At 44.2% G+C, this 26,596-nt stretch overlaps 1 protein-coding gene across 2 annotated transcripts; it reads left to right on the forward strand.

Moving 5' to 3' along the window:
• Positions 1–403: 403 nt before the first annotated feature.
• Positions 404–23,041, forward strand: TEF (TEF transcription factor, PAR bZIP family member). 2 transcript variants are annotated; one of them, XM_005527657.3, is made up of 5 exons: positions 404–735; positions 11,172–11,498; positions 12,956–13,176; positions 13,822–14,033; positions 15,946–23,041. In XM_005527657.3, the coding sequence occupies exons 1-5, from the start codon at positions 633–635 to the stop codon at positions 15,965–15,967; spliced, it is 885 nt and encodes a 294-aa protein (XP_005527714.1). In that variant the 5' UTR covers positions 404–632; the 3' UTR covers positions 15,968–23,041. The 2 variants fall into 2 exon arrangements, with proteins under 2 accessions (XP_005527714.1, XP_087911075.1); XM_088054949.1 differs by lacking the exon at positions 404–735 and adding an exon at positions 5,296–5,470.
• Positions 23,042–26,596: the final 3,555 nt, after the last annotated feature.

Consider the following 26,596-nt stretch of genomic DNA (forward strand, 5'->3'; position numbering starts at 1 on the left):
GGAGGGACACACAGTAATTGTTGCATCACATACAAATAACGTCAAATAACAAAATGACAAATAACTAAAAAGTTAGCAGGCAGATGCAGACAGCATGCGTATCTCCCTGTAGCAGCCTGCACAGCTTGGTGCTCCTCAGAGCCTCCCAAGAGCTCGTCAGAGGATCCTTCTCCTGTTGTGTTTGCAGCCAACACGTACCCCTGACAGCGCACACTTGCTTTTTTTCCCCTTCAGATACATGTATTTGTTATAACACCTTGGGAAGGAAAAGGGTGCTGCCTTTGCGAAGTTAGATAACTGGCCCAGTTCTTTGCTGCCGGATTGGCTGGGAGAGGCCCTGTAAAACCACGCTGGCCAGGCGCCCGGCCCAGCCCAGCCCTGCAAGGCTGCAAGCTATTTCCACAATTGGCCACTTCAGAGTGGGAGAGGGGGAGGTGAAGACAGCCAGGGAAGCTGCATCTCCGCCAGGCTGCTTCCCTTCCTCCTTGTTTTTTCTCAGCCAGAGTAGTTTGGCAAACACGCTCCGGGTGCCTCCGAGGCCGTCTCGCAACGCCCAGGAGAGTGGGGTGTAACGTTGGTGGCCAGACACCTGGCCCTCCACTAGCCCTGCTGGCACAGTCCCAGGACAGGACATGTCAAGCTGCAGCACCCCTGGGGGCCCCACTGCCCTGGACTTTCCGGAAGTCCTGAAGTCCCTACTGGAGTATTCCTTGCCCTGGACCAACAAGATGACAGGTAGGATTGAGGAAATATGTACTGGGGGTTCTGTTTTGATTTCTCCTTCCCCTCCTTCAGTTGCAAGGTGAGAAAGGGGCAGATCTTGTTTGCTGCAAGCCCTTCAAGGGTGTGTTTCCCCAAAGTGTCCAAGTCAGACAGGGAGTTCTGGCACTGTGCACGTTGTGCAGCTAGGAGGAAAAACAGCAGCACTAGATTGATTATAAAATCAGTCAAGAGTGCTGAGCTCCTGATCCTTTTAATCTCTGTGCTCAGCTACTTCTTGGAAACCCTCAAAGATTCGTGCATGCAAAAGGCTTGGGCAAAATCTTCATGCTCACATAAAAGCAGCTTCCAGGATTGCCATTCATTGTTGTCCTATGGTTAATAACCACTAAGCCTCCAGACATCGCCTCTTCCCAGACTCAGACTGTCTAGAGAGCCCAGCCTGCATGGGGCAGGCTGACTCTGTGCAAACTTTGTTTGATGCTGCAATTGTTTATCAGTGAAAAGCTGGGGTAGAGAACACAGCAAGTGCTGCATTTTCTTTGCAAGAGCACTTCTGTACTCCTAGGCTTTCTCACTCTTTGCACGGGATCCTAGAAAACAGATGGAAAGGACTCGGGAGGTTATTTAGTTTGGGCTTTTGCTGGGCTGAACATTTTGCTCATGCTGCACTGATGGCTTTGCTAATGCTGGGTCTGCTCCAAGCACCCATCACGAAACTTGAGTACTGTCTGGTTTTGGATAGGATGCTACACACCCTTGACAAGCTGCTTTTTGGTTGTTGTGTTTTAAAGTTTGCTGCTGAGGGCTGGGGAGCTGTGTGGAAACACCTCAGCTCAACAAGCCTATGTCTGGGCATGAGTGAGTTGAGCTCACAGCAACAAACATGCACAGACCTCGTTCTTCTCTAGGGAGTTGCTACCAGGACATCTAGGCAGCTTTGAAGTGTTGAGGGGCAGCAGGAAAGCCAGACACACAGTGTGAAGAGGGACCCTGCTCTCACTCTAGGGTCAGTGGGAGAAAAGGCTGCTGCTGTGGCAGTAAAGCGTTCATGCCAGGAAAGGCAGCTCCCTACACCTGCTATAATACAGTGAGCCCTATGGCTCATGCATAGCTCCCTGTGGGAAAGGGAAATAGGCAAGGGGAGCTGTCCCATCCCTAAGGGGTTCATTTTGTCACATTGCTCTGCTGCTGCCTCCTGTGAGCTGTCTCTCTTCTTTGATGAGACTGCCCACTAACAGGTGTGTTTAAATACCACACCATATGAAGTCCCACTGTTTGTGTGGACCAGGGCATGTTTTCCCAGCTGACAGTACCCAGGTAGAAAGTGGAACTCTCAGGGAGGAATCAGCAGCAGCCAAGGGCAGCTCATGTGGTGCAGAGCCTTGCTGTGGCTAAGCTGAGTTTGGCTCCTTTTCTTGGATCTCTGCTCTCCAACAGCCAAGTGGATTCAACTAATCCAAGGGAGGAGTGTTGGCAAAACCTATCTGTTTAGAGTAGGGGGTAGAGATCAATGATTCAAAAAGAGAATAATTTAGTCTTAACTCAGTGTGACTTGTTTGGCAGCTGAGAGTGCTGTTTTGTGGCAGCTTTCTTCCTCAGCTCCAGGACCACCCTGCCTCTCTGCATCACTTCCCGTAGTCCTCAGAAATGTCTTTATTATGCTGCCTCCCTCTCCAGACCAGCATTCCCATCATGGCCCTCTTCCCACAGAGCTCAGTTCTGTCCTCCTGGGTCTCCATACTTGGACAGCGCTCATCTGAATTTGCTAACTCTCAGGCCTCTCTCTGAAATTCTCTATTCTGCTATTCAAACCTCCCACTGGGGCTTGCTATACACATCTCCCCCTCACACCCTGTGCCCAGCAGTGAGCTGCTTGTTGCTCATTTCCCTCCCTGCTGTACCCCAGAATGGGGCTGCTCTTTATCATCTGGCCCTGACAAGATGCCCAGCAGTAGCAGCCAAGGCTGCTGCATTCCTCTCCTCACATCTCATTGTCCTCCACTTTTCCTTCTCAGCTGTATAGTGAGAGCAAATATAAAAATCCCAGGCAGATCCCAACTTAACCAAGAAGGTACAGCTTGTGGTACAGTGCCTGCTTTATGTTGGCAATTGCCTGAGCACCTAATCCCCCAGGCAGTGAAAAAACTCTCAAGGCAGCCTCCTTCCTAGCTGGCAGGGCAGTGCTAATGCTGGAGCAGGGTGATGTGAGACAACCCACAGGAATGTTCCTCAGGAACTCCCTCCCTCCTGCCTTTGGGAAGAGCAGCTAACACTGTATAGTCTAGATCCTCTCCAAGAAAAGTCACAACTTATGGGGGTAAAAAACAAACCTTAGAACAGTAGGGCATAGGTGGAAATGTGCTGAAGGAAGGAAGAACATGGTCAGTCTAAAGGGAAAAGTCCTGGAGTAAAAGCTGCTGAATGGTTTTAATAACCTCCCTTTCTACAAACATTACCCAGCAAAGCAGCTGCCACTGAGCTCTGCAGGGGTGATGTACTCAGACCCTGTTCCTTGAAGGAGTGTTGTACAGTACAGGGGCACAGCATCATCCTTGGGGGCTACCAGCGTTGAAAACAATGGAACAAAGTGACCATGAGAGGCATAACTGAATGGGAAGCCTGCAGCCTGCCCCATTTTGGCTGCATCCACTTGCCTAAAAGCTGCTCCTTTGTGATCTCACTTGGTTGTGTTCTCTATTTACCACCTATCAGTAGCTGTTTCCTAGACAAAAGCACCACTGCGGGCTTGCCACCCCTTGCCAAGCTGTGTGTGCTGCCTCTGTTGTGTGTGGTCTGACATCTGTGTCTCATTACCCTCTGTGAAGTGGCATTTCCCTTTCACACATGTGCCTTTTTTTCCTGCCAGCTGAGTTTGGCAAGGCGGACGGAGTCTGTGGAGGGCACGTAGCAGCCCTGGAGCACACTGGGCAGCAGAGCATGACCTGCTCTGCCTGCTTCTTGCAACTGGATTTATCAGCCTTGATAAATGATGCATTAACCTGCGCCGTTCCAGCCTATATTAACAGGGTGTCCTTTTCCAAGCTTCTCGTTGGGCAGCATGTGGACAGGAGTTGCATTGGGAGTCCCACCCGTTCCCGGTGAAGGAAGGAGCAGATTGGGCCTCTCAGCCCACACAAGAGAAGTAGCTGCTGGGTAGGCCAGTTCCACATCTGCCCAGGTTGGGTGGAGATGTCCCCTGGTCCTCACTGCAGTAAGACAATGGAGGAAAACACCCACGCTGTGTCACTTTCCTGTGGGGTGGAGTGGGGAAGAGTTTAGACCTGATTTTTTTTGTCACAAAAACTATAAGGGCTTATTAGTAAGGGTCAAGTAAAATCGTGCCTTGCCAGTTAAATGAAATATCTGAGGTTTATGGCAGGGAGGTTCAACCAAGCAGATGGCCAAGTGCCTACCTGAGAGGAAGATGTCCTTTTTCTGCTGGCACGTATGGGAATGCCTGTGCTCCCACTCCCGCGGCTGTGTTGGAATTGCAGACGGGCCGATCCCAGTGGAGCACACCCTTGCCTTTCCCGGTTCGCTGCAGCCCATCCTGCCGAGGCAAAAGCAGCCACTGCTGACAGGAGAAGCCTGTGGCTGGAGCATCTAACACTTCCGCCAATTTATTCGTTCCGTAGGAGAGGCTCCTCGGTATCCACCTGTGCTTTCGGGAACGAACTTGGCAATATTTGCTCCCTTCGTGTATTCAGAAGCTTAAATCCCAGCATGGCATCCCTGCTGCTAGAGTAAGGGGGCCGCTAGGAGAATCACAAGAATTTCTTGTGATCATGACGGTTTGGAAAGGCGGCCTTCCCTCCCTTCCCCCAGCAGCCCGCCCATGTCAGCACTGCAGTGAAGTCCCTCTCCCTGCCCATGTTATGTAGGGCACGCCGCTGCGGGCATCGTGTGGGACGGAGAGAGATTAAATCCAGGGCACGCGCGAAAGGTGATTTCGCGATCCTAAACGAGGATACGCAAGGGCGGGCTGCGGCGCTGGCGCCGGGACAGGGCGGGGAGGGGGTTCGCAGACGTTGCGCTGCCGGGACGGCCCTCACGGACCCCCGCTCGGCCGCGGCTCCCTCAGGCACTGCCGGGCCTCGGGAACAGGCAGGCGGGCGCGCGCCCCGCTCCTCCGCCGCCCGCCCACCCGCGCGCTGCCTCCCCCGGCTCCTCCGCCCTCCTGACGGTGACGCAGCGCCCGCGGGAGGGGCAGGGCTCCGAATGCTAATGACACCGGCTGAGGGCCCGCCCCTGCACGTGCCCTGGCGGGCGGGGGGCGCGTGCCCGCGCCGGCCGCGGGGAGGGCAAGGCGGGGAAGGCGGGGCCTGCCTCCGCGGGACCACCCCCCCCTCGGAGGGCGCGGGCCAATCCCGGGGCGCGGAGAGGCCGGGCTGGGGCGGGGCCCCGGAGCTCATGAATACTGAAGCACGCGCCGGGCGTCAGCCGGCCGCGCCTGCGCCGTTCGCTCCGCGCTTCGCCGCCGCTGCTGCCGTCGCCGGGTCCCGGGGAGCCGCCCCCGCCGCCGCAGCCCCGCGCCGCCGGTGACCGCTGACAGCCCGCCCGCCCGCGGGGAGTATGCCCGGCCGCGCCGCGCACCAGGAGGCGGCGGCGGCGGCGGGAGGACCAGAGCCCACTGCAGCCGGGGGGAGCGCGGGGGGCGCCGCGCAGCAGGAGCGGCGGGGCCTGGCGGGCGCGTTCCCGCTGGTGCTGAAGAAGCTGATGGAGAACCCGCCGCGGGAGGCGCGCCTGGGTGAGCGTGGGGGAGCGCGCGGTGCCCCCCAGTTATCTACCCCCACCGCCCCCTTCCCGCCCCGTGGCTCGGAGGGCGGGACCCGCCGGGTCACGGCGGGACTGGCCGCGGGGGGAGAGGCCGCACGCCCCGGCCCCCTCCCTCCTCCCCGTCCCTCCCTCCCTCCCTCCCTCCGCCTCCCTGGCCGGCCGAGCCAAGAGCCGGCAGCACGGGATCGCTCCCCGCCTCCCAGGGATCGTTCTCCGGAGCGTGTAGGTGCCTGCGCTGGGCAAAACCGAACGCTGCGGGAACGAGAGGTGGGCAGGAGCCGAGACGTGACACGCTGGTTTTAGTCCCTCGGTTTTCTGGAGCCTCCCCCGCCTGTAGACGCGTAGCTGGGAGCAGCAGTGAGAAGGTTTCGAGTCTTGCTTGACCTTAATTGCTGGGAAGTTGCCCGATGACACGAGTAAACAGAAGATCCCCTCAGATTAGGTTCGGTGATAATCCATAAGGGTATGAGTGACTGCCTGCACATGCAGTCCTGCATGGGCTGGACCTGCCTCTGCTACTGGTGATGCGGACAGCAGCTGTGTAAATAACAGTGCTAGTGCTTATTAGTCTTCCGTGCTGATGGCATGCTTCTTTTATTCTTTTTTCTTGTTTTGGTTTTTTTTTTTTTCTTCTCATCCGGCAGTATTTATGCCTTTCTGAGTATCAGTTTCATTTCGAGGAAGTCTCAGGATTATCTGCACTGCTGTAATGCCCAGTGTACTGGTGCATAATAAAAGAAGCCCTTACACTTACGAATTTTGAGATTAAAAATAATTTTTTGGAACAGTAGACAACATCCAGGGTAAACTACAGCATAAGCAAGATTGTTGCCACTGAGGATCCTACCTACCTTGCATTGTCAAATATTGCACAATACCCTGTAAATCCATTTTGTGATTCTGAAGACTTTTTCTCCTTTCTGCTAAAAAAAAAAAAAAAAGAAAAAAAAAAAGTCAGCTTGTGATAATGGTTTTAGTTATGTTGCCATGGTGCAGGATGCTGCAGTACACAGAATCTTGAATCTACAAAATCATGGGATTTCTTACGATATTTCTGCACCCAGTCCTTTTTAAAGACATTAGTGCCAGCAGGAGCAATTTCAGTTCATGTATGGTTGCTGGTAGGGATTTGGTGACTTTGCCTTGGGGGTGATTTTTGTGTTCAGAATCATGTGATGTGGCCTATGGAGATGCAAAATTCTGAAATGAATATGACTGTGAGGCAGTGCATTTTCCGAAAATTAGAAATATTTGCTACTAGGTTGATTACTAGATGACCCCATTCTAGCTCATGAAGGTGTTCAGCTAGAGCCTCTAAAGCTTGCTAATGAGTCCATTTCATCTTGATTATCCCTCTCCATTCATGGTGTGATAAAGTTCAAGTTGTTCTTGTTCTTAAAATTTCTCCGTAGATTTCCTTAGTTCACCTTGTTCTGTTCCAGTTGACACTTTGTGGAACTTGTTGCTTTCTATTTTGGTCTCTGATACTTTTCTTGTTTGCATATTCAGGACAAAAGAAAGAATACCTTCATTGTCAGCAGGTAGTTACTCTTAATTTACAAAAGGCTTGTCAGTAGACTTGTGACTCAACTGACTTCAGAGGATCCTTGATTATTTTCTCTTTTTTTAACAGAGATACACTCAAAATGTTAAAAAAATATTCATTTGCTTAATCCAGTGGTGCAATTTCAGCAAACTTCTTGAGAAAAGACCCTGCGCTTTTGTCTGGAATGCCTATTGAAAAAAACATAATTTTCTGCCTTACTCTAAGAAATCATATCAGCTAGCTGCAATGTCTGTCCATTTATAGTCTCTGCAAGCTACCTGTGGGTTTTCCAACTGCTGTGGGTAATTTGACTACCCAGTCAAAGCAAGCAGCTTTCTAATCCTCCTGAGCAACAGAGGAAAGGGGTCAGCCAGTTCCAACAGAATGCCATCCCCTTGAATGCCCTGCCATGTACCAGGTACAGCTCACCAGCCTTGATGGGAGTTGTTGTTGTGTATGTTGTAAGGATTAAATAAATAACAATAATGATATTTTTATAAAAAAAAAAAAAAAGGAAAAGTCCAGTGGGCTAAGGGAAGGCAATTAATATTCTGGAACAGGAGCATAGGTCTCTTCCATTAGTAAGGAGCTGCTGCATACTCTCCAAAGGATGCCTAATCACCAGTTGCATGCTGCTGTGGCAGGAGAAATGCCTCAGCAAACATCACAGTAATGGGCATTAGAGACAGGGAATCCTACAACTGCCTTCTTCCATCCTCACAAGTGGGGCTAAAGATCTATGGAGCAACCAGCCTATATATACATACATACATACATACACACACATATACACATATACACATATGTACATACATATATATATATATATATACATATATATATGTAGGTATGTATATATGTGTGTGTATATATATATATGTAGTGCTTTGAGTACAATTTGACAATATTTTTTTTGGTCAACAAGAGGAAGTTTGTCAAATAAGTATTTGTTCTGTTTGTGGCTGGGATCGTTCTTGACAGTGTGGTGGCCAAAATCTTTTGGTTGGTTTTTGGGTTTTGAGGAAAAACCACGACAGGGAATAAAGCTTTTTTCAGGCTGCTGCTTTTGCTTAAAACATCAGTATTTCCAACAGTTCAGTAACTGGAATGGTCCACTTAAGTCACTGAGCCTAAACCAGTGTCCTCACTGTTAACAGCAGATGTAGAGCCCAGTTAATAGGTCACAGTAGCAGAATGAGGGGGCTAAATCGGACGTGAGCCATCATCTGCAGAAGTACAGTCCAGATTTATCAGGGTGACCTTGAATCACTGCAAATGGAGCTCTTAGGATACTGCAGCTCTACTGTCAGGTAATACCTGTTTACACTATAAATATCTTAAGAGAATTAATCTTTCAGGTCCCTGTGCTGAGGTAGGCAGAAACTTCCCTCTCAAGATGCAAGAAGTTAATTAGTGTTTCATTAGATATTGTGCACCCAAGCAGGATGTTGTGTGGCAGAAATAAAGATTAAATTAATTGAAAGAAAGCCCGTGGGAAAACATCAATGCAAAAATGATCACACAAAAGTTTTACCATGTTATGTATCACCTTTGGAATAGCTGGACTCCCAGTATGTGTATTAACTTCTGCTATTTTGTTTCAGATACTGTTAGAGGTGAGGGAGAAAAGACAGCATAGCTGGGGGCCCAGTGCTTGCTAAATTGTCAGCTTGTAGCAAAAGGACACAAAATTTCAGATGCTTTTCTCACGTGGAGAAAGGATCTAATCTGGTGTGAACCAGGGACAATCACAAGAGGAAACTGGAGGAACCACCGTTTTTCCAGGTTACTGCAGGACAGCAGGATGATCATGCACATCCAGAAGGCATTAAAAGATCTGAGAAGAGCTACATGTGCCAGTAGTGTAGTCTTTTTAGCATCTACCTTCTAAAAAATATTTTAGGCCTTATATTCAGTCTAACAGTCACCTAATGTTGGTTTTTTTTCCTACTCTCTTGAAGGTGTTGTATTAGATGTTGCAAAACAAAAGCACTGCTGGTTTGTATTAAAACTGGCATTACTTATAATGGTGTACTGTTGTTTTCAAGATTTTTTTAGAATTTTTTTTCTTTTTAGCTGATATTTTGACTTGACATTTCACAAGTTTTTTATTATGTTAATTAAAAATAGTTATTTAAAAATAATTATTGTTGTTTGGATTTGTTTTGGTGCTGTTTTTACTAGGATATCATTCACAACATCCAGTGCAAATCTGGGTTTGGTTGTGCTGGGCACTATGAAATGTTGGGGAATACACAATCTCTATTCACAAGTGAAATGTTGGTTCCAATTTGGTGGAGTGTGATCCACTAGTAAGGAAAATCCTTATTTAGAGAGTAGATGTTGTTTCTTTACTGGCTTCAACTAGGTGCTGTTTAGAGACATTCTGGTTATTTGTGTCATTACTGTTGACCTGCCTGTTTGCTTTGCCCAAGCAAAAGGTAGGGAAGTTGCAAAACTCCCTGCAAAAAGGAGTTTATAGCAGGAATAGGGGCTGGAAGATGGCAGTTCAGGGGCAGCAGTGTGAAGTGGCAAGGAGAAGGTCAAAAGCTTCAAGGTGATGTTACCAAAGCTTAGGTCCAGGAGCCACTGGTCTGAATCTAATGTGCCCTTTAGGTACTTGCTCTTGGTTCCAAGCTGGTGGTTGGTGAATACTTTCTCAGCTGCTTGATTTAAAATCAGTATCTTCTTTTGTATAAGAAATTCAGAATACGGTAGATAATTTACTTTGTATGGCAGCACTGTTCTTTAAGCCATAAAAAGCTCTTTCAGTCTCAGTTCCACACCAGCTAAGGCAACAGCGGAAGGAATGCCACTTTTATCAGAATAGGTTTTATATAAATAGGCTTTTCTGGTTTAGAGACGAGTTTCACCCCCACTTCCACCCCCGATAAAGAAAAATGCTCCTTTAGCATATTGTAGCCAGTCTAGAAAACCCTAATGCCAAAGATTGGTGCATTTTATTGGGCCAATCTCTGATAATCCTGGAGATCCAGACTGGTCCAGTGTATGTCCTTGGAGTCCCTGTTCTGTTGAACTGAGTATTTGTTGGCTTCCATGGTAATGCCCAGTTTGCAGGTGATGAGGGTACAACTGGTGATTGTCCCTTTCTTTTGACAGCAGTGCTGGCTCAGTGCTGGCAGTACTAGCACTGCTTCTGGAATGCCTCCTTCACTGCTGATAGAACTGCATGGCTGCATGGAGAACTGGATCAGGAAAATTATTTGGATTTTTAAATTTTCTTTCTGCCAGCTTATTTTTATCTCTTAAATTATGTAATTATTCCATAACTTGAGTTTTCTGCTTGGATTCTGTCCCAGACAATTGTTAAGATTCAGTAGCTATGGGGAACATAGAAACAGCCATTTTTTCTGTAATATGTGCAGTGTAGCACATATTACAGAAATGGAGAAAAATTCATCAGTCTCTTGTGACTTGGGGGTGGGATGTGGGAGTGTGCCTTATTAGACATCTCCCCAAAGAGTGAAAATTGTATGTAGGTACTCTGAGCTATCTTTAGTGAGCAGCACTTGGAGCTATTGCTTTCTGTGGACGTGCTGAGTCATTTCAGAGAGAAATGCTTCTAAAATGCTGAACAATAGGCATCCAGGTCTCTGGTGTCCTATGGACCTTTTGACTGATTTTCAAATGTAATCTGAAAACCCATATTCTTCTTCCATTTCTATTTAAATTATTGTTCTGCACCTTCTTTCTTTGTGCATAAAATAAGCTACTCTGCTTCCTCAGAATTTTCTTAATGGTTTCCCATGTAATCCTGCTTAGGGACACTGAATTTTGTTATTTTCTGAGATGGGTATGTAAAAACCAGGTTGTTTTGCAGTGACTGGTTAATAAGCTCCATGCAGTACTTCATTACACCTTGGTAAGCTATCACAGCAAACATGCTGGTCTGCAAGGCTGCACAGCTGTCTGTAGTCCAGCCATCACAGGGGGTTAGAGCATTCCATATGTAAATGTTGCTTTTCAACATGTGGTTTTCCAGATCATGTCATGAGGCAGAACCATGAGCTCACTAAATTTCCTTTAATGGGGATTTTGTTGGACTCTTAAACCTTGAGTTTCTCCTGTGTTTCAGCTTGCACAGTGACCTACTTGTATCTTTCAGATAAAGAGAAGGAGAAAATAAAGCTTGAAGAAGATGAGGCAGCAGCTGCCAGCACTATGGCAGTCTCAGCTTCCCTCATGCCACCCATTTGGGACAAAACTATTCCTTATGATGGCGAGTCTTTCCACCTGGAGTACATGGATCTGGATGAGTTCCTGCTGGAAAATGGAATTCCTTCCAGCCCTACTCACCTGGATTTGAACCAGAATCCTCTCTTGCCTGTGGCTGAGCTGGAAGGGAAGGAATCTGCTGGTGCTTCCACTGGTTCTCCTGCATCATCCTCTTCCACTGCAGTTTACCAGCAATCTGAAGCAGCCTCTAGCACAGGTAGATGGAATAATGTGGGGTTCTGAGGGACTTCTGTTGTGCGCATATTAAAAGGTCCCTCTTCAGGTCAAATAGGAGACATGCTAACCTTGTCAGTGTCAGCTTTGGCAGGTTAAACTGTACAAACATGCTCAATGTAGAGCCTTAGTTCATATGTCAATTCATGAAGATGCTGCCTCTCCTTTTCTTCCCCTTTTCTCATCCTATGAAGAATAAGTGTCTATCAATGTGCAGTCTGTTTTGCTTTTGAAATTATAAGAGTTGAAACAGCAACATAAAGTATTTGCTTTCTTGGTATTGGTAATGTAGTGAGAAGCTGGACATGTTGAGAAAATACTCTCTCAGGTTATTTTACAACAGATTTGATAGCTTGTCACAAGTCACTTTCACTACCTTAGTCTGCTTGGGTGAACTTATGTGAACTTAATGTACCTCAAATAACAATGTTAAATAGAAAAACAATGAAGCATTCCTTTTTGTGGTAGCCTGGGAAATGTGAAAACAGACACTTGGAAAAGGTGTTTTAATTATGCAGTTTGATGTTCTGTGGTACTTTGAAGTGGGAATGGAGGAATAAAAAAAACAAAACTGTGCTTAAATGGTACTAGGAAACTTCATTTGTAGTATGGAGATCTTCTCTGTTAAAGAATTCAGCTGCTCAGTTTGCCCTAGATTTGGAGTTTAAACATGATAGCCATCACAGTACTATTTTATGAGCAAGCTTTACAGAAAGCATTTTGCTCTGGAAGTCTTTTGTGAATCTATGGGAAAGACAATGTGGAACTCCTTCCATAAATCCTAAGGTGTAGCTTTTTTCTAGGTGGTGTATGCAAAATTTATTTATTGATCACTTCTGCATATTGCAGTGACATGCAGTTTTGCAACTCGTGTATATGAAGTTTTGTAAACAATAGATTCATAGGATAAAGTTCATGTGAACACTACCAGTGTCAGATACTCTGTTGGGACGTTTGTTTCTATGTGGCAAAGAAGAATACTGTTGCATTTGTAACAAATACTCCTTTATTTGGTCAGTTGTTTGCAAGTCTACTTGTCTGACCTTTGAAGGTCCCAGGGACTGGGGTCTTTGGGCAGTCTTGTTTCTGTAAGTATTTGTATGGTACAAAACTCAGCCTGATACAAATTTCTCCCTTCTTACTGCTGTTGAAGGTGCTTTTTATGTGTGCAAAGCATGTAATTTTTGCCAAGGAAGTATTAACTCCCATCTTGCATCTGTCTACTCATGTCTGTTAATCTGGCATATGTTCCTAGAGTTATATTACAGACTGGACTGTGAACTCTTTCTCTGTACCAGCAGCAGTACAGCAGCCTCCACACCTCAGAGAAGCACCAACTAATACTATGAAATATTTCTCACATTAGGGCAATAAAGTTGGCTTCTTTGTTGATTCTCTTCATCCTGCTGAATATATTGTAATTTCTCCTGTTGTTGGCAGAGTCCCCACCACAAAATGAGAGAAATACACCCAGCCCCATTGATCCTGACTGCGTAGAAGTTGAGGTGAATTTTAACCCAGACCCTGCTGATTTAGTGCTGTCCAGTGTGCCTGGTGGTGAGCTCTTCAATCCTCGCAAACACAAGTTTACTGAAGAGGACCTGAAACCACAACCTATGATTAAAAAGGCCAAGAAGGTTTTTGTCCCAGATGAGCAAAAGGTAACAGATTTATTGCTGCAAACTCTTCTAGGCCTTGATAAAAGTTTCTGAGTCTTTGTCCAAACACTTTGACATACAGAGTTAATGCAGTTTACCTACATGATTGGGCAGAAACACTGCCAAGAATAGAATTGGCAAGCCAACTGCTGTGCTTGCTGTTCTGCAGGTTTTGGTATCATGAGCTAATTACTGGCAAGGAGCAACTTATCATGCTTTACACAGAAATTAGAAGAACTACCAAGTCAAATCCTCATCACCTGCACTTTTGAAGGCCATTGTCTGTATTTGCCCAGTATTTTGTCTAATCTGGATTTAAGCAACCCAGACAACAGAACAGGTGGTTTTATGTAAAAATTCACCCCTGAATTGAAACTAAGTAAAAGTTTAGGAAGCATTTCTGTTGGACAGCTTCTTAATACTCAAGTCTCTAAATCTCCTTAGTTCTAGCAGTGCACTTGGTTTATCCTAAAAGAGGACTTGTGTAAAGGTGAAATCTTACACTACTTCACGGTCTCCATTTTGATGTCAGAGCCCGGCAAACCTAAGCAGGAGATTCCTCAATATAGCAGTCAGTGTGAATATCATTATACAATAAAGAGGTGTCTCTGAAACAGTTGTCAGTTTGGCATCTTTTTTTTACTACAGGATGAAAAATACTGGACAAGGCGAAAGAAGAACAATGTGGCAGCGAAGCGTTCCCGTGATGCTCGGCGATTAAAGGAGAATCAGATCACAATTCGGGCAGCCTTTCTTGAGAAAGAAAATACAGCCCTGAGGACGGAGGTGGCAGAGCTGCGCAAGGAAGTGGGACGATGCAAGAACATTGTTTCTAAATACGAGACCAGATACGGACCCTTGTAAGCACACCCTTTTCCTTGTTAGGGCTCTTTGTTTTAGCCTCTTAGACTTCTCTGCCATCTGTAGAGACTCCCAGAAATAAAGTTCATGGAGGCTTTGCCATTTTGCATCTACACTAGAAAAAAACTAACAAAATACAAACAAACCCTGTTTCTGTTGGCACAACTTGTTCAGGCCCTTTCCTGATCATTCTGTTGTCCACAATTTTAGTGTCCATATTTACAAGCTTGTTTTCAACACTGATAGAACATTTTCTGATGTCATACAATTGAACAGATTCACCTGTCTGGAGGAATAAATGTGGATCCCTCCAGATTGGACAGAGCTTTTGCTATCTGTTCTAGCCTTCATTTTTAAGTGGAGAAAGGGCCTAGGAGATTCTCCTCTCTCTCTCTCTCTCTCTTTTTTTTTTTTTTTTTTTTTTTTTTTTTAATTTTCAAACTCTTGCTCTTTTCTCCTCTCCATTCCACCTTCCCCTCCCAGTAAAAGTTTAAAACATAATTTTAGGATATAAGTAGATGTTGCTGGGCAGCATCATGAAATTGTTTCCTCTCCCATTCAGAGGCACTAGAAAGTATCTGTTGTATAGAACTCTGTTCCTGTTGAAGAGGAATAGGGAACCTTTAGGACAGGAAGACAGGAAAATATCCAATCTCTTGTAAAAACAGAAGTAGTGCAATGTTAATCTATGAATCTTATGCAGAATGGAGTCAGTGCAATTTTGATTACAATACTGTCTAAATGTCTTGATAGGTTCTAATCCCAGAAAACTTGCAGAAACCAAGGAGAGAGAACAGTAGTGAATCACTTGCTTTACATATGTGGACAAAATAATTTGATGTGGGTTCTAGACTATATTTCTACCACCACCCCTCCTTTTTTTACTTAGAGGGTCTTCCCTCTTAAACTGCTGATAAAGCAGCATGTTGCACTTAACTGAGAAGTAAGGGAGATTTAGAAAAAGAGGTCTGAATCATTAGGCTGAACCTTGATTTCCAGCTGTTAAAAAATGGCCAGCAACTTATGCTTTGAAAGAAGGGGCTTTTTTAAAGACATAAACAAGCCACTGTTGTTTTACTGCACCTTACCTGTTGTGCAAGAGATTGAGAAAGAGTTCTGGTCCTTTGCCTCGTGAACACACTATGGGATAAGCTACACCCACTATAAATACAAACAGTTTACCTCACTGTCTCCTGTGTAGCAGCATATCTGGTCTCTCCATGCTGGTTCTATCTCCAGCATGTTTTCTGATAGAAAATTAGCACACAAGACTTGCCCTCTTGGAAGTAATCCATTCTCAGCACCAAGCACTGCTTCAACAATATATGGTGTTAAAAGAAAAAATATGCTGTGTGTGATGTTGAGACCTTCTACACGACCTACAACAGCAAGAACTAGAAGCTTTACCAGAAGTATATGTCCAGAAGTCCTCTTAAGATAGTGGCTATTTGTGTCAGAACTCTTAGGCTATACGTCCTGGGATAATATTTATATTAAGGAGTAAATGTGGGATGGTGATGTTGAGGGTAGTTGCAGTTCCTCTATTGAAATCTGAAAATATATTTAAAAAGCCTTAGGGTTTATTTTCTATGCTAAAGACTAGCTTATCTTTTAAACATAATGTGGAAATTATGAATTTAGAGCAATTTTGTGTTGACTTCTTAAGGAAGTGGAGAAGCAGGCTAATCCACAACACTTAATGTATGCTTTGAACTATCCCCCCTCTCTGTTATGCTCTTAATTTGACTAGAGTGTCTCTTGATGCGGTGTTGGTCTAATTTCTTTCAAACATACTAAAAATTGTCACCCTTTCAGCAGGGGTTTTTTCTTTCACAGGGTGGTTTGTGGTGGTGATGGTGGGAAGTATGTTACAAATAAATTGTCACACTTAACACTTTGCTTTGTTTAAAGTGACTTATCTGATTCCGAGTGATGCAACTTTAAAGACTTTTAAAAACAAAGAAACTAAAAAGCACACATGAATCGCCAGTCTTCAGAGTGAGCAGTGAAATCTATGAGGTGTCCCAACACAAACAACTGATGATGACCCTGCCTGCCTCCTTGCCTGCAAGTACCCCATCTGACTACCCAGGGCTGGGCATGATGAAAAGTGCAAAGTCTCCTTAATTCTGTATATGGCTTTCTTATCTGTCTTTCTCACTGTAACTATGAACTACAATAAGCTTACCTACTGGGGTTTTGTCAAGACACTCAAAGTTCATGTCTCAAAGTCTGTTGACAGCCTGTGTGAATAGTTTTGGCACTCGAGTGGAAGAAGAGGGAGTTTTAAATGAAAATGTCTGTATATATAAAGAACTGCTATATTTTAAGACTCTTTTCCCTGCAGTATAATGAATTTTATTTAATACTGCGGCTCACTTCTGGTGCAGTGTAGCGTATTGTGGAGTACTGTGAGTGCAGAACTAAAGACACCAGGAAGACAGCAGCTGTAATGTGTGAGACTTCAGTGCAGAAGATTACAACAGATGTACTGAAATAATACAGAAAGCACCACAGTGTGCCATACAGAGAGTAATAAACCTCTATCAAATGACCCACGTAACAGTAAACCACGTCCGTCGCTTTCCTGCTCCACAGCTACACTGCTGTAACCTGCCTTTTCCTTTATTTCGTTTATAAGGCTCACTTTCTTTTATGGTATCTTGCTGAAACAGGTTCTATTCTTCTGCTAACGATTTAGCAATCATGGAAAAGGTGCTATTCTGAGTTGCTGATCTCCAAGTCTTTTGGCAATCTGAAACTACCAAATGAGTATTAGCTCCAGGAAAACAATAGCTATTAGCTGCCATATTACAATTTTCTGTCTCTTGACTGCAGGACAACTGTGGTGCTGAAGGTGAAACAGCCAATGATATCCCACAGTTACAATGGGCAGCTTAAGTGTAAGGACCCTTGTGCCGGTGTGGGAGGGTAATGAAAGCTTGGATGGAGTTTGGAGATGTTTCTTGTGTTTAGAAGATGTAGGAAGTAGGTGGAAGTTCTGTTGTAACAGTTTCATCAGCATAACAAAGATCTGCTCTTATATTAAGAAAGCTTGAGAGCTAAATCTGTGTGGAAAGAACAAGAGTACTTACTTTCTAGGAAAGGAGTACAGGGCCATGCTTGTAGCCAAAATGGAGCTTGTAAGACAGGAGTGTGTTCATGCCTGGAGATTGATGAATAGCATACAACTCAAGAAAAATAATCTTGAAAGCTTTCTGAAGCACAAGTGCCAAAATTATGAGGCATGACTAGTTACCAGCATAGCTCAGTGCTATCATATTGAACAATTATTTTGACTTTGTGTTTATTCAAGAAATTCCACCCCTAATTTCAGAGCAGAAACGGAAAGAGAGAAATGTGAGAAGCAGCAGATGATATTGTAAGATTAATTAAAAAAAATAAATTCAAAAGCCAAGATAACCAGTGTTTGCCAGCATAACCTTTGTACAGAACTTATATATTAAATGTAGTTTTTGACCTATCATTTTTAATGGATGATGTACTGAAGTCAAGAAAGTTTTTAACTTTTTGCTGGTTACCAAAGTATACCTATGACTGTATTATTTGGGATTATAAAGATCTGAGATAACCTTGGGATATTTTTATCAAATAGATGAATATCTTAGTTCCATGTTGCTGAAATGGCAGCATATATCTCTGCCTGTAATCAGTATTGCTGATTTGGACTGATATTTTCGGTATGTAGTGATTTTTGCTTTATTTTGGTGATAAAGGCCCAAACCATGGATAAAAAAAAAAAAAAAGCAACAAAATAAGCAACCATGACAGCATGTAAATGTAGCAACTTTTTTTCATTTTCATCAAATTTATAATTTCTAAATTTTCAGTTAGCTCTGGCTGTTCTTAAATGTCATGCTTCCTGTTTAAATCAAAGCCAAAAGCTAAATAATTGGGCAAGGAGTTGCTTTATTTGGATCCTACTATGCTTAGGAATATCTTTTAAATACTTACATATTGTGTACAGGATTTGGTTTTGCAGTGTGTCATGACAACAGCAAAATATTCAGTCAGTGAGATTAGCATGTGCAATTCTGTTATTTTATTTCTGTTATCTTAAAAGCTTACACAATGGAAACTAACAGTGAATGTTCATTAGATCTTTCTTTCAGAGAAGACTGTTAGCAAATATTTGTGCTTCCCTGTAGGACAATGCAGATTTGCACAATCTGTGATTTATATGTCTACGGGTTGCAAAACTGGAAAATCGCACTTCAGGGTGAGTGTGGCTCAACTTTTGCAGCTAGAGAATTTGTTGTTGTTGTTAAGAAGCAGTATCTTTAAAGATAGATGAGAAGGTAGTAACTATTTAAAGGAGTGCAGCTATTGCCAGCAAAAAACACTGTGCAATGCTGAATTCCTTTCTCAGTTTTTGCAGTCTCAGGAAGTTAAGTTTATTGCTCCAGAACTCTCTGCTCCTCTCGGAATGATTCACTATATCATTTTGTTTCTTTGACAAGGATGACAATCCTATCTGTGAGTGATAACTTGGGTATGTTTTCTTAGTGATCATAAGAAGACCAATATTATTTTAGCTCAATTTGAATATTAAAAGATGCTGAATTGACACTGTTAGGGTCTGAAGTTCTCTAGCCTTGGAACATACTCTGTAGAGGCCATAAGTGTGCCTAATGCCAACCTACCCCATTCCAGCCACAAAGGGACCATCTCCAAGGGGAGAGAATAAAGGGCATGTGCACCTTTCAGCATCACTGCAGGGATTGCCAGGAAAGAGAGCAGTTTATGACAGCGCTGTACTTTCATTAGAAAGTGGATTGACACCACATGGCCATTTCATACTAACTTTAAAAGTATATACAATGTGGATGAGATTTGTGGACAACGAGTGTTGTTTTACTCTACAGAAGACAGCAGCTATGAATAAATGATGTGCAATATTTAATACAGTATTGCTTTCATATATGATGATCCAATCTACATGTAGTGGGTTTGTGTCTAAAAATTCCAAAAAGCTTAATCTTTCACCTGTTGCCAAGATCTGCTCCCACTGAAGCTAGTAACAAAGATCTCATTAACTCCCACGGGAAAAAGTCTTTACTCTTATGTGGTCATTGTAAAGTTTTAGCAACTGCTGGAGTCATGGGTGTCTTTGCTTTACTCTGAAGCATTCTGTGCTGGGATCAGGCGGATAAATCTGAGATTGCAGGTGTAGTGTTGGTAAACTGATCCTGATGGTTTTGATATTCAGATAATCTGAATTCTGCTTGCATTTTTTTTTTGGTCCTGCATGGACAGAGTGAAAAAGTAGTGTACTTGTGTTGGAGAATAAATGTTTTTGGGTTGTTTGGTTTTTTGCTAAGCAGCTTTTTGTAGTAACATTTTATGTGTTTTCTGACAGTTCTCCATTTCCTTGCTGTGCTGTTTGAAAGCCCAAGGTGTTCGAACTAGAAATCACTTTCAGCATTATCTGCAGGCCTGCTACTAATTGTACCAAACCCATTTCAAGTTGGGAGGTGCAGTGGAAGGCCAGCAGCTTTGGGAATACTATAATAAAACCACTTACATGGAAAAAAAAATAATTTGTAGATATTAAAAATAATGGACCTGCACACAGGAGAATATTGCTGCTTCAGTATTGTAGGCCACCTGAGCATAGAAGGGCTTTGTTCCTTGTGATCAGGTGCTTTCATTTTTAGTGAGAGAGAAGGTATCTTGGACCTTTGTAAAATCCAGATAGGCTCTTGTTCACCTTTCTAGTTTTGGCTGCTAAGCACAAGATGAGAAATGTAAATTTATTTTAGTGCATAAATCTCATATTTTTGGCAACATACACCTAAATCCATAAAGACCAAATCATTTGTTAGTGCTAGCGTTTTGCCTTTGCAGCACTACAAGACTCTGACTGGCTTTCTAGATCTTCAGATAATTACTCTGGTGTGTATATCTGCCACTGTAACATGGTGAAGATAGCTAAACTCACAGTTGAAGACTGAGAGAAAGGTAGAAAGAATAGGCTTAACTAAATATCTGTAGAGATGCTAACATAATGTTAATTGAGAAATTACAGTGATTTAACTCATGATGCTGCAAATTGTCATACAGATATAATTTGTTAGTTTGATAGCCTGCTATCTGTCGTGAGTCACTTTTGGAACAGAAACTTCTTGAAGTTCAGACACCTGCAGGGAAAAAGGAATCCTTTGAGGAAGATAAATATATAGACAGACATAGATACTTGGCAAGGAGAGCAAAGAATAAAAGAGGAAGAGGAGAGTAATGCAAGAATCTGACTTGAATGAGATTGCTTAAACTGACACCTCACTGTTTACAATTTTAGGCCAATTTGGATCCCCTCAGTTTAGCATCATACTGAAGATAAGTACTTGTTTAGGTCTTGGGAATCTGCTTGTCTCCACAGTCCAGAAGGAAGTGAAAGGAGTATATAGATAGGGAGGAGAGTTACTGCAGAAAGGCATGAAAAAATAGCTGCTGTTTCAACTAAGTGTGCTGTTGCGCTGGGGCTTGACTTGCCAATGTAAACTGGTCAGTGCTGTCTCATGAGGAAACTACTATCTGAGGCCCCAATCTTTTAAGGTCTCAATTCTGCTGTCATTTCTGTGTGGGAAGAGCCCTATATCTATAGACAACCATGTGGACTTCACAGGATCTGTTCTTGAATGTGAAGCTCTGCCCAGGCAGTCAGCTGCAGAATTGTGTCCGTAACACACTACCCAGTTGTAGTTATAGGGTTGTTGATATTAAGTGTAATTTGGGTGCCTGTTATATAGCTAAAACCCTTGTTACTTCATTTTCCTAACTAAGGCATGAGCAGAAGCCCTTTGCTGTACAACATCTGTAAAAAACTTAAAAATGTACTTCACATACGTCTAGTAAATTAAGGCATGTGATTTTGGTCTGTGGGTCTCAACAAACCTTGCTCGTGTACCTGCCTGAATGTTTTCCTAGATGTGCAGCTACGTTTCAGTGAGAAGGGATGGTGGGATTTGTTTTCCTGAGGGGGAACAATAGCAGCTCTCACCTGTCACACTGGGGTGACCGCTTGCTACTGGCCAGGATCAGGGATGGATGCATCCTCCGCACTTTTATGTGAAGTTGTCTGAAATATGGTGATTAACATGATTATTGGAATACTGTATTTTGTATAACTTAGAACATGTAAATACACTTTTAAAACTAATCTGTTCTATGAAGTAATAAATAAGTGCTTCCATTGTAATATCTGAATATTGTTAATGCTTCATGTAGCTTGATTTGGGATTATTTCTTTCCTAGAGAACTACAGAAATCAAAACAAAGATTGATGTTGTGGAATTCTAGTCTAGTTGTGATGCTTTCTATCAACAAAAAATGTTTTAAAAATAATAATGAGCTACTTAAGCAGAGAAACTAAGATTTTGAGGGAACCAATTTTCTTCCAGTCTTTCTTTAACAGTAGTCACTGATTACATTCATCAATTGTACTCTTCCCATCCTGTTAGCTGGACAGTTTGTGAGTAGCATTATTAAATTATTTGTAAACTTTAGTGACTAAGGAAAACTAAAGCTGGGTGGGTTTTGTTGGGTGTGGTTTTTTAAACTATTCTCTCTTTTGGCTCAAACAGATCTGTCTCCACCCTTCAGCCAGACTGCAGCAAGTTGCAGTGCAACAGTGAGTGACTGTTACTGAAGCTCATTTGTGACCTAGATAGTCTACATCTTTATTAGTTCCATTATGTACATAGATGACACGGGTTTCCTGTTGTGGTGTGGAGAGAGAAAGAGAGAGAAAGTGATTAATGACTTTTGGTTTTGCTGAGTACATGTTCACTGGATGCTGCACAGCTGGACCTTTCATCAGCTTTCATGACCTTTTCTATCTTGTGTTAAAAGAAATAGAAAACAGTGGAGTAAGAATCATGAGCAGTCTGCTAGGAAGTCTGAACGCTTGGGTTTTGAGGAGGAGGTGAGATTAATCCATCAGTCTTCATGTAAAGAGATTAGCCTGTAATGACACTTTCTCCAGCCATAATGTAACTTTGTCTTTAATGCTGTACTGGAGCAGTCTCCTCTCTGGTAACAGCTATGTCTGCAGTGTTCCATAAACTACAAAGCCACAGCTTTCGTAGTGGGCAGAGACAACAGCTTGTCTTTTTATTTTCATCTATTTTTTTCCTCCTCTCTCAGTGTCTCTAGGCTGTAAAATAGCTATGAAACAGCTAAGCAAATGTGCAAGTTATTCTGAAAACTCTGTTCTTGTAAAGCTTTTTCAGACACATACAGTTTTTAACTAAATAATTTGAGGGAACTCCTATCTGCTATATTTGGCCTGAAATTCTGTTGCCTCTTGGATAAAAGCATTTTTTTGTCTTCAGATGTGACGCTGATCTGTCCCATTCATTCAGTGGGATGGATAATAAATCTGCACAGTATTTATATAAGATATAAATCTGATCTTAGTTTTACTGTGTGTTAAGTTGTTTAATCTCTTGGATGTCTACTCCTTGAGGTTGTCTATATAATTCCTGTATATGTAGCTGCTTTTTGAAGCAGTCCATCAAGTGCATTTGAGATCATCCTGACTGAAAAATTCCACAGAAGTGAAAGAGATAATAAAGCTTGTAAAGTGGCTGGGTAAAACTGTATTGCCATAAATGGTTTTAATTTCTATATGAATCTTCTGTCCCAAACTGCTTATTTTGTACATAAACCTAAACACTCCTGGCAGCTGATGGGTGAAAATAAAGGTGCTTAAACAGCAATCTAATGAGGAAAGGGCATTTCACTATTACAGAGTTGGTATTATTTTATATTTCCATTTATTACACTTTTTTAAATGTATAAACCACAGATTTGAATTCTCAAAGTCTTCGGCTTGGATTTTGTGAGTAGTTTAAATCCTCTCACCTCTCTGCTCGTAACTGGTTTTTAAGAAAAAGAAAAGCTTTTGTTTAAAATGTAAAATTTTGACTGTATTAAATTCTGTTAGTACCCTTCCTTTTTAAGAAATAAAATGTATATTCCACTATGCTGAGACCCAGTAATTTTCTTCTCGAGACAGCATACTGTGTGGTGTACAGCTCCACTGCCAGCATTACACCTGCAATTTGCAGTGAAGTTGGTAGACACTAAAGCAGTTGATCACCTTTTGGGAGTGGGTTCTTGCTGTGCATTTCCCATGTGTTAAGTGTACTGGTAACAGGTATACAGTTCCCCACTTTAATTTTCTGGATTAACTGATTTCAAAAGCATTTTTGCTTTTTTTGTTTTGTGTTTGTCCTGCAGTGACTCTTGGTTGAACTCTCTCAGGCAGGGGGAGAAATCTGAGAACAAGTCAGCCACAGACACTTGGACCGTGCTTTGTCTGTTATGCTGGGGCTGAGAACATCCACAAAGTAATCAGAATTTTACTTTCTTTCATGGGAAGAAGTAATGTTCTGAATAAGTAAGTTTTGTCCCTGAGGACAGCTTTCTCTGTACCTTGCCATTCTTTTTTTTTTTTTTTTTTTTTTTTAACTTGATTTGAGGGTTTTGGTTGGTTCAATGTTTTTTTCATTGGTGGTTGGGTTTCTTCATTTTTATTTTCCAAAAGCTAGTAATTGAAGATCAACCTGGTAAGAAATCTATGTCTTCTATATGTTTCTGCATCTCACACATTCTTTCAAGGTAGACAAGATCACTGGTGCTTCAGTATAATCTCTAGATGAACTGCAGTAAGGATCTTTGTTGGATCTTTGCTTTTGTAAAAGGTATCTTGTATGATTTGTGATGGAGGGTGGTAGCAGGGAAGAAACTAAGTGTCAGTGAGTTGTTCGTCTCTAGCAGTCTTCCAGAGCCATGGCAGGTTTAGTGACCCAGGCAATTGGTTTATGAAAGCAAAAAACCTTCCTCTTTAGAGGGAGGGGCCTGACCTCTATACATACCAAAGGCCAAGGTCTTGACATTGCCAAGCCAAGGATTTGCCCTAGAAACTGAGTGGATGCAAAGCTGTGCTGGATGTATCCTTCTGGTGTTACGTGGCTTTAACAGAGTGGAGGATATTTGGCATTTTTTTCCTGTTGGAAATATCCTGTTGGAACATCAGCTGGCAGCAACACCAATGTTTGTTACACTGCCTTCTTTTCAGGGAGCTTGAATGTTCTCTTGGGTGGGTGGGGAGTGAGTTCATACATGTACTAACTCTGCACATTATATTACTAGTTCCCTTTGGGAAATGTTGCAGCTATTAGTGATCTGAAAAATGGCAACTGCTTACTCAGCCTCCTTCCTGTTGTGTGTTGGGAAGATCCGCTGATCTTGGTACTTTGGATACACTGGTACTCATTTTTGCTCCTGCTGGCTACACCAGATCCACAGAAGAGCAGAAAGGATCTGTCTCTAGTGGGTCTGTAGCACTCTGTAGCAGGAATGGAATACTGTGGTTGAGAAATGTGAAAGAGCTGCATCCACCAAGTGCCTTGGGGTTTTTGCTTGCTCTTGGCTGTGGTTGTTGGCTGGACATGACCATTGAGAAAGTGTGTCTTAGGCTTCTGAGGAAATAGCAAACTGATAGAAAGAGAGTAAAGCCTGAAGCTGATGGTATAGCTTTGACAGACTTGTGCTTAGGTGGGTGGGGTGTCCCTGAGAAATGATTGGAAAAGAGTAATATGAGACTAGCCTTCCTCCCATAAGGGAAAGAGAGGAGGTGAAAGAGGATGTGGAGTGGAAAGCTGTTAGCAGTATTCCAGATGTTGCAAGAGGTGAGTTCCTGTACCTTATCCCTCTGCCTGATCAGTTTTGATGATCAAAACTGGCTCTTGTATGCTTTATTCCCGAAATATGCTTCCAGCTTGCAAGAGCAGGCTCAGCACCCGCCCCACCCCCGGCTGAAGGCTGGAGCAGCAAGGCTTTGAGCCAGAGCCATGTGCGTGCTCCACGGTGGCGGTGAGGCCGCAGTAGGGCCCCCCCTCCCCAGGCTTTGTGCCCGCGGTGCTGCTCAAACCCACCTGTGCAGGAGAAGGGTGCGGGTGGCTCCCAAGCAGCTGCTGCTTCAGCCTTCCTTGTCTGCTGGTGCAGTCATTTTATCCCGCTGATTGCTTATTTGTTCCTAAAGCTTTATAGGGTGTAAAATACATAATTTGAAGAGAAAGTAAGCTCATCTTCTCCTAAATTCGCATACTGCCTCAGTCCATCGAGCCAAGTTTGCTCCGGTGTCCTGCTCCTCCTGCACGCCTGCTTGCAGCCCGGGATGAGCTGCCGTTCCACATCGTTATCCTGAAGGAAAGGCTGGCTTCATCAAGTCCTAAGACGGCAGTCGTACGGCAGGGCCCATGCCGTGGTGTGACCCGGTGTAGGGGCGCGGGCCCGGAACGCCCGCCGTCCCCTCACGGCCCCCGCGGCGCTGCAAATGGCGGCCGGGCCGCCCCCTCCCGCGCCTCCCGCCGCGAGGGGGCGCTGCCGCAGCGCGCACCGCCCCGCCCGGCCCCGCCCGCCTCAGGGCCCGGCCGGAGCTCGGCGCGGTGAGGAGCGGCCTTCGCCCCTGCCGGGCTCCCACAGCCCGCCGCGGGCCGCACCGAGGCTCCCGCGTCAGGACAGGTGTGTCCTGCAGCCCCAGCACCGAGGGGGACACGCGGCAGGCAGAATAGAAGGTCGCAAAGGCTGAGGGTCTTGTGACAGTGCGGGCTCCGTGCCGCGCTGAAACATGGAGCTGAGGCTTCGGACTCTGGGGTCTGTCCGAGTCAAGGCACTTGGGGAGCAGCCAGGGAACGTCCTGACTGCCTAAAGGCACCCTGTCCCTTCCCGTGGTCAAGGTCCACAGAAACCTAAGGATGCGAACAGCAGCAGGAGTGAGTGGCAGAGAGTAAAAGTGTCTCTAGTGTTCCCCCAAGCTCCTGCAACAAGGAGTCCAGAAGGGCATTGCCTGCCATAGTGAACAACACCTCGAGCTCCCCAGGTTGCCACAGCACACCAAGCCCGAGGGAAATGCCTCCCTAGCCCTAGAGCTATCTTTGTCCTGAGCCTGTGAGCAAGGCAAACCAGCACACCCAAAGCGTGACTGAGAGCAGCAGGAGTGACCCTATTCTCCTCCCTGCCTCACCCCAGCCCTGTGACTACTGTGGCCAGAGAGGTTACAGAAATGAAGGAAATTAATTTCCTTCCAGAAGGAAAAGAGGTGACCTCTTTCTTGCCTCTTTAAAGATCTGGGAGGACCCTGAAGCGCGACATTAATGACATGTAACCAACCTACAGAGGATGCAGCACACTGTGGTTTCAGCTCTGTACCAATCCCTCTGGGGACCAGTTTGGGGACATGATTGCAAGCTTCATTTCAGACCTGTGTATGGCTCATTCTGGGCTCCCTCCTCTCCTGCCATGCAGTGACTATCAGCCTGCTGAGTCTCTTACCAAATTAGGCTTCTTCTGCCCACCTTCCAGCCTGACAGGCTGTCACAGAAGTTTATACCATGGCTGGCTAGGAACTTCTTTCTAATTTTAAGTCTAAATGTATTTACGATCCAGATGAGCTTCTAAGAGAACAAATTAGAATTTTGCTCTAGCATATCTTTTTGATGCATGGATGCTGTCCTTTCTCAAATGCTCCTAT

The sequence above is a fragment of the Pseudopodoces humilis genome, chromosome 5 (assembly GCF_049639895.1).
Source record: "Pseudopodoces humilis isolate 2021_Gansu_Grassland_sample_001 chromosome 5, ASM4963989v1, whole genome shotgun sequence".
In the NCBI taxonomy this organism is placed as follows: Eukaryota; Metazoa; Chordata; class Aves; order Passeriformes; family Paridae; genus Pseudopodoces; species Pseudopodoces humilis.

Coding starts and splice junctions, on each gene's coding strand:
- TEF (XM_088054949.1), top strand. CDS start 5,296: ATGCCCGGCCGCGCCGCGCACCAGGAGGCGGCGGCGGCGGCGGGAGGA. Junction 11,499..12,955: donor TGAAGCAGCCTCTAGCACAG/GTAGATGGAATA, acceptor TGTTGTTGGCAG/AGTCCCCACCACAAAATGAG. Junction 14,034..15,945: donor GAGACCAGATACGGACCCTT/GTAAGCACACCC, acceptor CTTTGTTTAAAG/TGACTTATCTGATTCCGAGT.